General features: G+C 37.2%; 1 protein-coding gene across 1 annotated transcript in view; it reads left to right on the top strand.

Annotated features, from left to right (window-relative positions):
• Positions 1-15,944, top strand: part of RAD51AP1 (RAD51 associated protein 1) — a 31,714-nt gene that overhangs the window by 15,045 nt on the left and 725 nt on the right. Inside the window, exons 4-8 of the mRNA XM_063077387.1 lie at positions 1,592-1,701; positions 3,068-3,154; positions 3,664-3,813; positions 10,377-10,541; positions 14,113-14,262. Coding sequence (XP_062933457.1) covers positions 1,592-1,701; positions 3,068-3,154; positions 3,664-3,813; positions 10,377-10,541; positions 14,113-14,262 — 662 coding nt within the window. The remainder of the gene's footprint in view (positions 1-1,591; positions 1,702-3,067; positions 3,155-3,663; positions 3,814-10,376; positions 10,542-14,112; positions 14,263-15,944) is intronic.

Genomic DNA, 15,944 nt, shown 5'->3' with positions numbered 1-15,944 from the left:
TCCTTCCTTCCTTCCTTCTTAGCACCCACATATAAGTGAAGACATGCAATATTTCTTTCAGTGTCTGGCTTATTTCACTTAACATAATTATCCACAAGCTTATCCATGTTGCTGCAAATGCCAGAATTTCATTCTTTTTTTTATAGCTGAGTCGTATTCCATTGTGTATATATACCACATTTTTCTTATCCAGTTGTACATCCATGGACTTTTAGGTTGGTTCCATATTTTGGCTATTATAAATAGAGCTGTGATGAACATGGAAGTGCAGGTATCACTTTGACATGATGCTTTCCATTCCTTTGGGTATATACCCAGAAGTGGGATTGCTGAATCATATGGTAGTTCTATCTGTAGTTGTTTCAGAAACCTCCATACTGTTCTCCATAAAACTACTATTTTACAGTCCCACCAGCAGTGTAGGAGTGTTCCCCTTTCTCCACATCCTCACCAGCATTTGTTATTCTTTGTCTTTTTAATAATGCCAGTCTAGCTTGGGTGCAATGATATCTCAGTGTGGTTTTGATTTGCATTTCCTGGATGCTGAGTGATTGTTGAGCATTTTTTCATGTACCTCTTTGCCATTCGCATATCTTCTTTTGAAAAATGCCTATTCAGCTCCTTTGCCCATTTTTAAATAGGAATGTTTGGTTTTTTACTGTGAAGTTGAGTTCCTTATATATTCTGGATATTAATCTTTTGTCGGATGTGTAATTTGCAAATATTTTCTCCCATTCTGTAGGTTGTCTTTCCACTCTGTTGATTATTTCCTTTGCTGTGCAGAAGCTTTTTAGTCTCATATAATCCCATTTATTTATTTGTTCTTTTGTTGCTTGTGCTTTTGGGGTCTTATTCGTAAAGTCTTTGCCCAGTCATACTTCCTGAAGTGTTTCCCCTATGTTTTCTTTTAGTAGTTTATGGTTTTGGGTCTTACACTTAAGTCTTAATCTATTTTGAGTTGATTTTGGTATATGGTGAGAGGTGCAGATCTAGTTTCATTCTTCTGCATATGGATGTCCAATTTTCCTAGCACCGTTTATTGAAGAGGCAGTCTTTTCCCCAGTGTATGTTCATGTAACCTTTGTCAAAGATCATTGGCTGTAAGTATGTGGGTTGATTTCCGGGTTTTCTATTCTGTTCCATTCGTCTGAGTATCTGTTCTTAGGCCAGTACCATGCTGCTTTTGTTGCAATAGCTTTGTAATATAATTTGAAGTTGGGTAGTATTATGTCTCTGGCTTTTTTTTTTTTTGCTCAGGATTGCTTGGAATTGATATTTGAACCAAGTCTGTTTTAGGCTGAGCAAGTGCTTCCCACCTAGGTAAAGCTGGTAGTAAGGAGAGACATTACAATTAAAGGGAACAATAATGCAAAGAAGCTGCTCCTGTTTCAAACCTGTTTTGCTATATTTAACATGACATCTTTACATTTTGGAAGTCTTACTATCAAAGGTCAATTAATGATGATTATTGTTTAAAAACATTTTTGTGACATTAGCAACTCAAATAGTAATTTAGGAAAATCTCAAGCTTTGCTCTTTAGTTGAGATTGATATTTTTAAAAACTCATTATTATTTGTATGTCTATTTTAGGATGGCTTTAGATGACAAGCTCTACCAGAGAGACTTAGAAGTTGCACTGGCTTTATCAGTGAAGGAACTCCCAACGGTCACCACTGATGTGCAGAAGTCTCAAGAGAAAAGTACTTTATTTTCTGTACTTATTTTAAAAACCTTATTGGTTTTGTAATTATTTCTTTGGATGGGCCTTCACAGAGGAGAGAATAAAATTTGAAATATTTTGAATATAAATAGAGCAATTTGCAGAGGGTACACTTGGATTCAATCCTTTATTCAGCTGCATAAATCTCATACAAACATACATACACCTCTGCTTAATACCCAAAGTAAGCTTGAGTACGTGGACAATTAGCCTGGGTGTTCAAACTGCATCTTGGTGTACAGTGAAAGTTTAATTTCTTGGTCAAATGAATTGATCTATGCAATCCTAACAATCCACCTCCTTTTTCCCTAAATCCGTATTAGTTGACTGTGGCTTAATGATGGTAATTTCTATCGTTGATGAAGGTTGAAGGTACTAATTTGGTTAGCATGCTCAGTAGACTTAAGAGAATGATTTCTGAATTTCTCTGAGGATTTCCTCCTTTGATTTTTCTGGCAACCATGCGGCAGATGGTAATAATACATTCTGGAGTGGCAGAAATAATGCTTTTTGAATTGAATTGCTTTGGATTAAATTCTTTTATGTTAAGAGATATTTTAGTCCATTATCTTATTTAGTGGTATAGTTGGGGTTTTTTGTTTGTTTTTTAAAGCTATAGCCTCCTATTTAAAAATAAATGAAATAGTTTTGATTAGCAAAACTTTTAGTAATCGGGAATCAAAGAAACTTCAAGAGAGAATCGTCATATCTAAAATTTGAGAAAATGAAATTTATCTCTCTCTTACAACACATTGTAGAATGTATAGCAGGAGTTCCTTGGTAGTACCACTTCTCATTGAATAAAGTACTTTGTAGCACTGAGATTTAATAGTACCAATTATCATAATTCCGAAAATGCTTTAGATCATTTTAAGATCATTTATAATGATTGGAGAGTCCTTATTAGTAAAAGCATGGATTTGCCTACACAGATATGATAGGTAGTATTTATTAACTGTTTCCCATATGTTAGGCACTGTAATAAGCAATTTCCATGTGAGACTGAAATTTAATCTCTCATAATAACCCTATGAGACACTATTTTTGTTCCCACATTGTAGATGAGGAAATGAAGTCTTAGGATAAGCAACCTGCCCGTGATCAAATAGCCAGTTTGTATAGCAGAGCCTGAATTTGAACTCAACTAAATCTTTTTGATTTCAAGGCCCAAACTCTTAACCATATGGTAGCCTTTCCAAGTAAAATCATTGTGCTAGTTTGAGTTTGGGATCATTTATCTGTATCTAGATGTTATACTGTATTACATTTTAGCATTAATCTTTCCATTTCTAGACATTGGTTGATTAAGGTGCATCTGAATTTTCTTTTTTATTTCTTATATGTAGGCATTGAAAAACATGGCAATAGTAAAACAGAAACAATGAATAAGTCTCCTCATATCTCTAATTGCAGTGTAGCCAGTGATTTTTTAGGTAAGTCTTTGATATTAATAATAATATTTTTCATTAGCAATGCTATTTTTCCAACTTTTGTTTAAATTTCTAAAACTGTAGCTAGAAACAAGGTTTTTAAATTTGTCGAGGCTCTCTCTTCATCTCTTGGCCTTTGTACTTTGTGTTTGAGCCTTCCTCTTACTGCAGGACCTACTTTCTTCCCTTGTGGAGAGACATGACTACCCATGGCTTCTAGTCTACAGCAATTGACCACTGAAGAAAGGGGCTACATCTTCCCAGTTTCAGTTTGAAAATTCTTGGGGAAAGTCTCTGTTTTGGTCTTAGACTTTCCTTAAAACAAGAATCTGTTGCCAGGGGGCTGATGTATTATGATTAACCCAGATTGGGCCATGTAGTCCATTTCTAGAAGCAGGGGAGGGATGATCCTGGGCAAATGAAAGCAACAGGTGTAATAGAGTCTATTCTACAGTTCTTGAATTATCAGCTGTCCAAGAAATTTTTCAATGATTTTTATGCTTTTCCTGAAGATTTGGATAAGATTACTGAGGAAGATGATGTTCATGGTGTTCAGGGGAAAAGGACTGCAGCCTCTAAAGCTGCAGTACAACAGAGGAAGATTCTTTTGGAAGATAGTGATGGCAATAGTGCTAATGATGTCGAATCAGACTCTGCAACCAGTAAGTTATACCCTACTTCAAAATTAATTCTTTGGAAGTTCAGTGAAAAGTTCTTGAAGGACACTAATGTATGCAAAGTACTGTGCTAAACTTGTGGGTATGCAAACTTGAGCAGCACACAGGATGGTTAAATTCAGCTAAGGCATCTCGGGGAAAAACTTTATTTTGGAGGTGACCTTTAAGCCATGCTTGAAAAATGAGTAGCATTTAGACAAACTAAAGAGGCAAAATAGCATTTCTCACTGATAGGCATAAGCAATGGAATAGACAGGTGTACATACAGTAGTTCAGGGAGGCTTGCTGGGGACAATGTTGCAGAAGAGGCTAACAAGCAGGCTGGCACTAATCATGGAGGGTCTCAGACCCGTTCTAAAATGTGTAGACTTTTTTCTCTAGGTAATAGAAATTCAAGAAATATTTTGAGGTAGAAGTGATATGAAACCTGTATTTTATTACAGCAGTTGTTTTCAGATTCATTCAGAAATTAGGGTGACTAAGAGAAAAGTAGAAAGACATAGCAAAATATGATGATATAAAAGTGAAAGAAAAAAAGAAATTAGGGGAAATGGAAAGCATAATGACCTTGACAGAGCATCGTAATATATTAATTAAAATTAAAATGAATAAATCCATAAATTTATGCCAAATCAGATGTTTTATTTTAGATTTTAACATGCTGTTGACAAACAATAACATGTTTATCAGCACTTACTCAGCAAATATTTGAGTACCTATTGTGGGCACTATATTCTAGACAGTAGGGATATAATAGTGAACAAAACAAACAGAGCTCCTGTCCTCATGCAACTTAAATTCTAGTGAGGGGACACAGACAGTAGACAAATACATAGTGTGTCCAGTGCCAAGAGCTGTGAAGAAGGGGAAGGCAGGGTAGAGGGTAAGAGGATGGTGGGGTTGGAGTGGGAGAGGCTATTTCAGGTGGGGTCGTCAGGGAAGGCTTCTCTGAGGTGACGTGTGAGGATGCAAGCCACGTGGAGATTTGGAGAAAGAATTCCACAGAGGGAGCAGCAAACACAAAGGTCCTGCGGCAAGAGTGTGCTTAGTGTGTTGGGGAATAGTAAGGCTATTTTGCCTGAAGCTGAGTAAGGGCAGGGAGTGCTGGTAAAGGATGAGATTAGAGAGGAAACCAGATCAGATAGGGTGTAGTAGGCAATTGGAAGTATTTGGAGAGGAGAGAACGGGTTCTTAATTAAAATTTTATAGGATCACTAAAGCTACTAGGTTGAGAATAGACTGGAAGTTGAGCAAGGGCAGAAGTAGTGACACCAGTTGACATCCAGTGCTCTAGATGAGAGATGATGGTGGCTTGGACCGGAGTAATAGGGGTAGAGATGCTGAGAAATCATCAGTTTGTATATGTTTGAAGGAGCAGCCTATCCATTTGCAGATGGATTGGCTGTAGGGTAGGAGGAAAAAATGTAATCAAGGATGACTAAAGTTTTTGGTTTGAGTGACTGTATGTTGGTCATATACTGCCTTGCATTTTGTTTTGTTTTTGTCTTTCATTGAAATTGAAAAGACTCGGGGGAGGAGCAGGTTTGCTGGATAAAGAGGTGGTAGTGACTGGAATCAAAAGACTGGACATGTTAGATACCTCTGACTGCAAGTGGAGACGTTAAGTAGGCAGTTGAATACAGTTTGGTGTTCAGGAGAGAAGCCCAGGTTTGAATATAACTTTGGAAGCATCACCATATAGGGTGTATTTAAGACCATGAGACTGGATGAGACTGAGATTGCTTAGAAAATGACTTTAGATAGAAAAGAGAAGAGGTCTATATACAAGCTCTGGAACACTAATGTTTAGAGGTCAGAAAAATTAGGAACTTTCAGCAAAGAAGATTGAAAAGGAATGGCTAAAAATACTGAACGAAGAAACAGTATCCAAAGGCCAATTGAAGAAATTATTTCGAAGAGGAGTCAGTTATTAATGACTCACTAGGTCAAATAGATGATTGGGAATGACCAATGGGTTTGCATGGTCAGTGGTGAGCATGATGGAAATGAAAGCCCAACTGAACTGAGTTCAGAAGAATGAGAGACAGGGAGTGTAAGATAACCTTTTGAGGAGTTTTGCTGTAAAGGGTAGCAGAGAAATGTAATGTTGTATAGAGGATTTTTATGGTTGATATTTACTCCATGTGTGTAGGTTCATGGAAATGATCTGATTAAAAAAGGGGAAAAAAATGATGCCAAAGGTTTAAAAAAAGAAAGAAAGAAAACATGAAATTGAGAAAATGCTATCTATCAACTGATCTTAAATATATATATATATATACACATATATATATACATATATATATATATGTATATATATATGTGTATATATATATATATATATATATGAGGGATCACCAGTGCTCTAGATACCATTATTTGCAGACCTTTGTTTTAGGAGGGAAGACCTGGAAATGTATGAAGGATGAGTTTGAAGAGATAGGAAGCAGGAAAATGGTTAACAAGTTGCGTCCAAGGTAAGAAGTGGTTCAAGGTGTGAACAGGAGGCATGGAGGCAGGAATGTGTAGGTGGGCTCTGTATGAAAGATGTTGCAGAGGCAGAGTAACAGGGATTAGAATCTGGGGAGGGCGGGAGAAAAAAGAAAATCAACCATGGCCTCCAAGTTCTGGACTAGATGATTACAAAGATGAAAATGCTAAAACCAAGATAAGAGATATATGCACAGGATCAGATTTAGGCAGATGAGAGAAGGCATTTTGTTCTAAGCAATTAGAATTTGAGGTACCAACCAGATATTTGTGCAAAGACTTAGCTGACATAAATTCAGGAAAGGGGAGAAGTAATCATTACATAAATAATAATTAAAGCTAGTGGAATGGGCAAGTTAGCCTGAGAAGAGAAGAGAGGGGAATCTGGAAGAATATTGGCACTTAAGGCAGTAGTTCTCAGATTTTAAGAATCACCTCAAGAGCTTGTTAAAATGCAGATTCTCAGGCCTCACCTCCCAAAGAGACTGATTCCACAGAACAGGTGTGGAGCCCAGAAATCTGCCTTCTTCTTTTTTTTTTTTTTGTCATTTTTGTGACCAGCCGCACCGCACTCAGCCAGTGAGCGCACCGGCCATCCTTATATAGGATCCAAACCCGCGGCAGGAGCGCTGCTGCGCTCCCAGCGCCGAACTCTCTGAGTGCACCACGGGGTCGGCCCAGAAATCTGCCTTTTTAACCAATTTGCCCCTCTGCCTGACTTAGGTTATCCCAAAGCAGGTTGCCTGTGGATCTTCTTTTGAGAAACATTAATTTAAGGGGAGCACCAAAAAGGAGGAGCCAATGAAAGAAAATACCTTCAGGAAGCATAATAGAGCATGGACTAAATGCTTCCCAACTTGAGGTGACTTAGTACAAAAAGACCAACGTAGTCAGAATAACTCCTTGGCAGTGTAAGTGTGTTTCCCGGGAGTAATGATTGTAGCACCTCCAGAAGGTCAATATCATGATTTGATGCATGTCTGTCAGAAAAATCAGTAAGCAATTCTTAAGTTATAAATTACACTCTACTTAGCATGCTGGCCAAATTAATGTCTGTATCTTTAATAAAGGATTGAAAAGTTTGCTATTCTTGTATATGTGAGAATGAATCCTTTGCTTTGTTTGTTGGGTTTAAATAATTCATGAGTTATGTCTCAAGGGGTATGATAGATATCTAAAAATATTTTGCTGTTTGCATTCCAACTTTAGATAATCTCTCTTGAACCATTTAATAAAAGTACAGTTTATATGGAAATCATGATTTGGATAGTGATTTTAAAATTGCCCTTCTGCTCTTAAAAGCAAATAGCTAACAACAGACATTTCAACAAAGATCATGTCAAGAAGCATATGACATGATGCTCGACATCACTAATCATTAGAGAAATGCAAATATAAACCATGATGATATATTACCTCACATCCATTAGGATGGCTACTATCAAAAAACAAGAAAACAGAAACCCAGAAAATGAGAAGTGTTGGTGGGGATGTGGAGAAATCGGTACCCTTGTGTACTGTTGGTGGGGTTGTAAAATGGTGCAGCTGCTACGGAAAGCAGTATGGTAGTTCCTCAAGAAATTAAAAATAGAACCACCATATGATCCAGCAGTCCCACTTCTGGGTATATATCCAGAACAACTGAAAGCAGGGTTTGAAGAGATATTTACACACTCATGTCCTCTGCAGCATTATTCACAGCCAACAGGTGGAAACAACCCAAAGTGACATTTCAGTTTTCCCCTGCATTAGCTTGCCCTAGATAAGAAGAGAATGGATCATTTATGGACCCTTATTAGGGAAAGAAAAGAGAAAATTTCAGACAAAAGAAGCCTTTTCGTCAGACCATCTAAAGATTTCCACAATCCATAGCTCAAGTGTATGGGCCTTCCAGATCTTCCAATATGGGCTTCCTGACTTGGGATTCTGGAACTCTCTCACCCTACCTCTTTTTTATTTAAATTGCTTTCTGAGTTGACTGATGGAGATGAGTTAGACCCCATCTGTGGACAAGCTTGTTAAATAGAGTTACAGCCAGCTCCTACCATTTATCCTCTTGAGCCAAGAAAAGAGCCCTTAGGTCTTCTCAGTCACCGAACATGTGCAACACCAGAACTACTGCATACATAGAAAGTTTTGTCCTCCTAGGTTTTAAATACTGAAATTTTGGAGAAATTTCCTCCACTGCTTGCCCTCCCTGAACCTAGATCCTCTAGGGATTCCAGAAATAATTATTTGAATTTTCAGGGTACTATTTAGAACAGCCTTCAGGTGATCTGCTGGCCTTCTGTGGCTAATTCTACATAACACAGTAAACATAATGTGAATATGTCAGTTGATTATTATTTGTTTTTAAAATTTTATTTGTGTGGAAAGAATGAGAAATAAGGAAATCACAATTTGAAGATCATGATGACATCATTGATTTAGGCAAGGATCACCAATGGAAGGTTGATGAGGATCTATACAATGGAGAATTCAGGCTGGCATCAACTGAACCAAGAACGAGACAGCCACGCATTACATGCTTTCTGATATGGTATATTATGAAGTACAGAGCATCACTTATGAAGTATATTCTTGCCCAAAAGAAAGAAAAGTGAGCCTGAGTCTAATCAAGCCTTGAGAGTGGAATTCCAGCTCACAGAAAATGCAAGGATTAGTTATAAGGAAGAAAACAAATCCAGAATGTAGGACATTCTGCAGGACAACTGACATGGTTGCTTCAGCAAGTCAAAGGCATGCAGGAAAAAGGGAGAGAACATTGCTCTATATTAAAAGAGATTAATATAGACTGGGTAGAAGGTGATACCAAGAAACTATGGTTAATATTGCTGTATATGATAATGGCATTTTTGTGTAAGAAAATGTCCATGTGTTTTAGAGATGTATTCGGAAGTATGTATGAGTGTAATGATGTGATGCCTTGGACTTATTTTAAGGTACTACAAGAAGGGAAGGGAAGAGAAGAAAAGAAAGGAGAGACAGGTGAAACAAATGTAGCAAAATATTGATAATTGTTGAATGTGGGTGGGTGTTTATTGTTATCTACTGTTGTGTAGGTTTGAAAATTTCCATATGTGTTTTTAGTTTTTATATAAAATATATTATTCATATAGATAGGTGCATACTAATATGTGGGGATAACAGTTGTTATCTCTGAGTGGTGAGATTAGAGAGTAGATTTTTTCTTTAATATTTTTTGCAGTAAGCATGTACATAATATTAAAAATATATAAAAGTTTTAAATGGATATAGGACTAACCCTTATTTATACTTGGTCTTCAGAGTTTATCCTCACCTCTCCCCCACCCCTCCCCACAATGGAAGGATCATTGCTTAACTCTCAGGTTAGACAATGCTTCTTTCCAGAGCAGCTGCAGGACTTATATCACCCCGTGAAGTACAGAGAAGAGTTTGTGCGAAACAGAGGTGTGTCCCAAATGAAATCAGATATAGGGTTATCAGCTAAGATTGTTGTGGTATGCTTAGTCTCTTCTCAAGTCCCAGTAGGTCTTTATTCCAGAATGTTGAAGTTTGTGTGATTAAGGGAAGGTATAGCATTATTACCATAAATGTCATTGTTTTGAAAGACTAGCTATTGTCTTACCCTACCATTCTTTTCAAAAGTTACTGAGTTAAACTGGTAAAATCTGAAGTGAAGATTACTACTGATGGGAAATTACAGCAATAATGGTAATAGCAAACAATTATGTTTTGCTTGCTATGTGCCAGAAGTTATTCTAAATGCATTATATGTATTAACTCATTTAATCTGCACAACAACCCTGTGATGTAGGTTTTATGGTTATCCCCATTTTCTAGATGAGGAAACTGAGGCATGGTGAAGTCAGTGACCTGTCTGAGGTCACACAGCATGTAAATGGTGGGCTAGGATTCACACGCAGGCACCCACAATCTCCTCCACTGCAGTGTTCTACCGGAAACGGCGTAGCACCAAGGTGCTAACCAATCTGATGCAGAAGCCGTGGATGACACTGAGGTACAGAAGCTTCACTTTTTAGGATAGAGATGAAGTCTGTAATCTTCCATTTTAGGCGAAGATTCTGAGGATGATTCTGATTTTGGTGAGAATGAAGATGATGACAAAGATTTCTCTATGAGAAAAAGTAAAGTTAAAGAAAATAAAAAGAAAGAAGTGAAGGTAAAATACCCAGTAGACAAGAAAGAGAAGAAATCTAAATCCACATGTAACGTTTTGGGTAAGCTTGGTTCAAAACGCTTAATTTTATAAAGGAAATGTATTTGGTGTGTTTGCTGTGTTTTTCTTATCTTTGCCTTTGTTCCCCTTAACATTTTCCTAATGTTCATTTCTAGTTAAAATACATCAAAGAGAGCAGGGTAGGGGTCGGGATGGGAGAAAAGCAGACAAGAGCCCTGCTGCCTGTGCTGGCACAGACTCTGTGTTACCTCGCTTTAATACTCATGGCCCCCTCTGTGGTAGCTACTGTCACCCATTTTATAGTGAGGAAACTGAGGCTCAGAGAGATTAAATAATTTGTTGGAAATCATACATCTAAGTGAGGGGCTAGAATTTGCACCTAGGTTTGTTCATTCAGAGCCTAAGCTCTATCCACTGGATCATGTTTTATCTGGGCAATTAAACAGGGAAGTTTGCATGATTCTAACTTCTTGCTCTCGTGTTTGACTTAGTATTTGATTTGAGAGCTTTTTTGTCACATGTTTAGGGCCCTTTCCCTGCCCCCCTCAAAACAAGTTCCATTTGAAACCACTTTTACAATAAAACTTTTGGAATTTGTGATGACTTGAACATGGGATACTTGTGTATAAGAAGTTAAAATATTTTTGAGTTCATAATCTGTGATAGATTATTATGAAATAACTTTCATTAACTGAATTTATTTATTGATACCCATTTTTATGTGTTAGTTTTTTTTTTAACATATATACTGCTTGAAACTAATAGTTCCATTATTCAGACTTCCCATTTATTAGTAGGAGTTGTTCTCAAATTAAATAGCATGGTGTTGAGTACTTACTAAGAATTAAATAAGAATTAAATACTGATTGAGTCATATTTCTCCCTTGCTGTATTCTGAATTAATGAGGTTTTAATTTGAGTGTTTTTTTTTTTAAATTGACAAATTCATCTAGTTTCCAGCAATTAGATTTAATTTTTATTTTTTTTTAATTAAAAAAAAATTTTTTTTTTTATGAGTGGTAAGGGGATTGCAGCCCTTGGCTTGGTGTCGCCCGCACCGTGCTCAGCCAGTGAGCGCACCGGCCATCCCTATATAGGATCCGAACCCACCGCGGGAGGGCCACTGCGCTCCCATCCCCGCACTCTCCCGAGTGAGCCATGGGGTCGGCCCCAGAAATTAGATTTTAAACGTAGGGGCTTTTAAAGATAAAACTGTATATTAGTTTCCTATTGCTATTATAACAGATTACTATAAACTTAGTGACTTAAAACAGCACATTTATTATTTTACAGTTCTGAAGGTCAGAAGTCCAAAATGGTTCTCACTGGGTGGAAATCAAGCTGTCAGAGGGCTGTGCTCCTTTATGGACGCTCTAGGGGAGAATCTACTTTCTTGCCTTTTTCAGTGTCTAGAGGAAGACTGTGTTCCTTGGCTCAAGGCCCCTTTCCATCTTCAAAGTCACCAATGGCAGGGATTTCTCATGTCATGTCACTCTGACTCTGCCTCTTCTGCTTCTCACTTTTACTTATAAGGACTCTTTTGATCACACTGGACCCATCCAGATAATTCAGGATAATCTCCCTATCTCAAGGTTCTTAACTTAATTACATCACAAAGTCCCTTTTCCTGGTAAGGCAACATATTCACATGTTCTAGGGACTAGGATGTAGACATCTTTGAGGGGCCATTATTCTGCTTACCACAAGCTGTAATATGAAAATATTATTCACAATATGAATATATTTTATATTTTCTTTAGATATATTTTCTTTTGATGCTTCTTCATCAAAACATACTAAAAACTAAAAGTAAAATTTTAGTTTTCAAGTTGGAATTTACCATTTTAAGTCTTTTCCATATATCTTAGAGCAAGTTGCTTTATAAGGGGAATTAATATATAATCCTAGAAGTGAAATTTAACTGTTAAGAAATAGATTACGAATTAGGAAAAATAGATTATATTTCTTGTCCTGCTATAGCGTATTGGGTAACCTTTGCGAGTCTTTTATCTAGCACACATTATAATTTTTCTCCTGACAGAGAAAATTTTGAGAGCTGTGTTGTCCAATATGGTAGCCGCTAGCCACATGTGGCTATATTACACTTAATTAAAATGAAATAAAATTTAAAAATCAGTGCTTCAATTGTGCTAGCTACATTTTAAGTCCACAGTAACTATATGTGACAAGTGGCTACTATATCGGGTGAATTATAGAACTTTTCTGTCATCACAGAAAGTTCTACTGGACAGCGCTGATCTGGGGGTATAGATGTTAACATTAGGAGACTGTATATATAGTGAAGATGTTTATATGCACGTGCATTTACATCCTCCTTAGGTATCTCAAAGCAAGCATTATCTGAAAGTGAATTTATGTTCCGTTTTCCTCCCCTCTTCATTCCTCATGCCACCCCCTCCCCCCAGTAAAAAAGAATCCAAACCTACTCCCATTCCTGTGTTCCTTCCCTAGGTAGCTGGCACCATAAAGCAGTGTGCCCATTATAGTAACTTGCAAGTCATGGGTTATTTCTGCATCTCCATATCCGCCTCCCCCCATCCGAAACATATCTAATGTGTTTTTCCCTTCATTCTCCACCTTAGTTCAGGCCCTTATCACCTCTCATCTGCTCACCATGATAGCCTTCTAAGTGGTCTGTTTGCCCCACACCACCACAAGAAAGATGTTTGTAAAATGCAAATCACTCCTGAGAAAAACCAATATATGATTGTAACTAGTCAGACTCCTCTTCAAGGTCTGCAAAGTTCTTTATAAATCATCTGCGCCCTGTCTACCTCTCTCATCTTTCCTACCCTTGAGATTCCGGCTCTAGTCACACCAAACCAGTGCTGGTCCTGGAACTTGTTGTAGTTTCCAGCTTTACATGCTCTACTCCCCCGCCTGCAAAATTTCCTTAAATTTATCTTTATTCTTCAGTCTTGATTTGGCTCAGATCCTCACTTACCTCCCCATGACTTCTAAACACACACATCCAGACTGTAGCTTCCCTTCCTACTGGGTACAACTCTAGAGTCTGTCGTATCCTTTTATCACACTGCATTATACACATCTCTTTACTTTCCTGTCCTTCCCATAAGAATCTGTGACTGGACCATAGTTTTCTTGGGCGTAGGACCCGTGAATTATACTCTTTGTAACCCTAGAGCCCAATATATCGTCTCACTAACACATAATGATGGCACATTGTTGTGTAATAGTTATTAGTATGAAATTTGGAGGTAAACCTGATTTCTAAGCCCAGTTCACACTTCCTAGCTATCAAACTGAGAGCTTAACCTCTCTATTTCCTTAACTGACAGCGGGGATAGTAATATCTGTATCAGAGTTGTTGTAAAGGGTTAAAGGTTATGTGTGTAATTTGTTTACCACACTGCCTGGCATATAAATGCTCATAAAAGATGGCTTTTCTTAGACTTTCAGTTAAGTGTTTGCTGATTAATAAGAGAAAATTAATAAATTTTAAAATTTATGATATCGCCTTTTTAATTTCTTATAAGATTATGTAACTTTATAATTTTTACACATACATGCTAGATGTAAACTTTACCTTCCTGTATGATAAACTTTTTTATGTATATTTTTAAAATAAGTGACTTCAGTGGACTCTGCTCCAGCTACTGCCAAATCAGAATCTCCGTCCTCACCAAAAAAGGTTTCTCTTTCTTCTGAGGCCACTAGGAAACCATTACAAATACACAGCCCTTCAGTGGAAAACAGGAGACCTAAGTGGGTCCCACCAGGTATGGTATACTTACGATCAAGGGCAGGGGCTTGGAAAGCTATCACTGTTGGATATTTTCCTTGTCATAAATGTTATATATGAGCATTTTCCCATATTATTACTTATTCTTCAAAACCAGTGTTTTTAATTGCTGCATTTATTCATTATTTATTTAACCATTCTCTTATTATTGTGCATCCAGGTTGTTTATGATTTTTTCATTGTTATGAATAAGGTTGCAATAAGCATAAATGTCCTTATTTTAGAAATCTGTGGATACATTCTTGATTATTTTCTTAGGATGTAATTCCTAGTGGTAGAATTACAGTGTTAAAGGGCATAAACATTTGAGATTCCTGATACATATATTTCTGGCATCAGATCTTTTGCTCAGGACCCGTTGACCTCCATGGTCTGACTGAAGGCTCAAGGCCTATACATGGGAATTCCAGCATTTAACAGATGCCCTTGCAAACTCAACCTCTGCTTCTTATGAACTGGAGTTCTCTCTGTTTTTTTTTACTCCACAGCCAAGTCTCACTAATCCTTCAAGAATTCTTTGACCTCTACTCTTCTTAGACATTACTACAACCCTAATATGGACTTTCCCTCATCCAACTACATGAACACTATAGTTTAGTGAAATTGATGCATTTTTATGAAGCTTAAACACTTGGTGTAATTCTTCTGTCATGGCCTCTATTTATCCAGCTTTCTCTGTCTGGTATGTCTTGCTTCATTTGTCCCCTCACCTTTTCTAAGTCCTTCCAAATCAGCTCAGGTTTTGATTTACTTCTTTTGAGTGACCTTGCTGTGATTGAGCCACAGTAGTCACCTCTCTAATGATAACTTGGTATTAGTAGACAGATTTAGGGTGAGCTGTGAGGCTGCATGATGACTCAATTTGTCTCAGTCTTCTTTTCATCATCTGAAATATCAGGAACTAATATAATCTTCAAAGTCCTTTCTGGTTTACAAATTTTAAGATTTTCAATGAGGACTTAAAAGTTTTTTGAAGAAGGAAAGGCAGGGAGATTACCAAAGTGATGACGGCGTAGCATTCAAAGAGTAATCTTTGTAGATTTCTCCTTATAGTAAGTAGTGACTCCTGAAAGAAAAATTTAAAAGTAATGATACAATGACTATAGAAATCAAAAAGTAGCATAATCAAAAAGATAAGAAGAAAATAATGGAATAATGGATAAAGAGTTAATATGATAAAGCACAAGGTGGTCAGGCAAGTGATGTAAATAAGTGCATTGGGCCGATGTAAAGACTTGAGCGAATGGAGTTGTATTGGACTTGAGAGCCCACACACCTTTTGAAGAAAGCAGCTGTTAGTTCATCTGATTGTTTCTGTGCAGGATTATGAGCCAGGTATTTCCACATCTGACTTTTTTTTAACATCATGCAGACAAAACAATATATCTGAGAGCTAGATTTGGCCCTCAGGTTGCCAGTTTGTTACCAATCTTATAGAAGTATGAAAACACCACCAAGACCCCAAAGGGCAAATGAGCCAGGGACATAAACAACTAGTGCCCCCAAGAAATACAACTAGAAAATATGAAAGGAGTTTCAGTCTCATTGGTAATTAAGGAAGCGTAAATTCAAATAATCAAATACTATATTATACGTCTCAAACTAGAAGATAATAAAGCAGTGTAATCCAGTACACTCTAGGTTATGGGGCAGCAGGTA

The sequence above is a fragment of the Cynocephalus volans genome, chromosome 1 (assembly GCF_027409185.1).
Source record: "Cynocephalus volans isolate mCynVol1 chromosome 1, mCynVol1.pri, whole genome shotgun sequence".
In the NCBI taxonomy this organism is placed as follows: domain Eukaryota; kingdom Metazoa; phylum Chordata; class Mammalia; order Dermoptera; family Cynocephalidae; genus Cynocephalus; species Cynocephalus volans.
The sequence above is the reverse complement of the archived record's forward strand: the minus strand, read 5'-3'. Positions and strand labels throughout refer to the sequence as shown.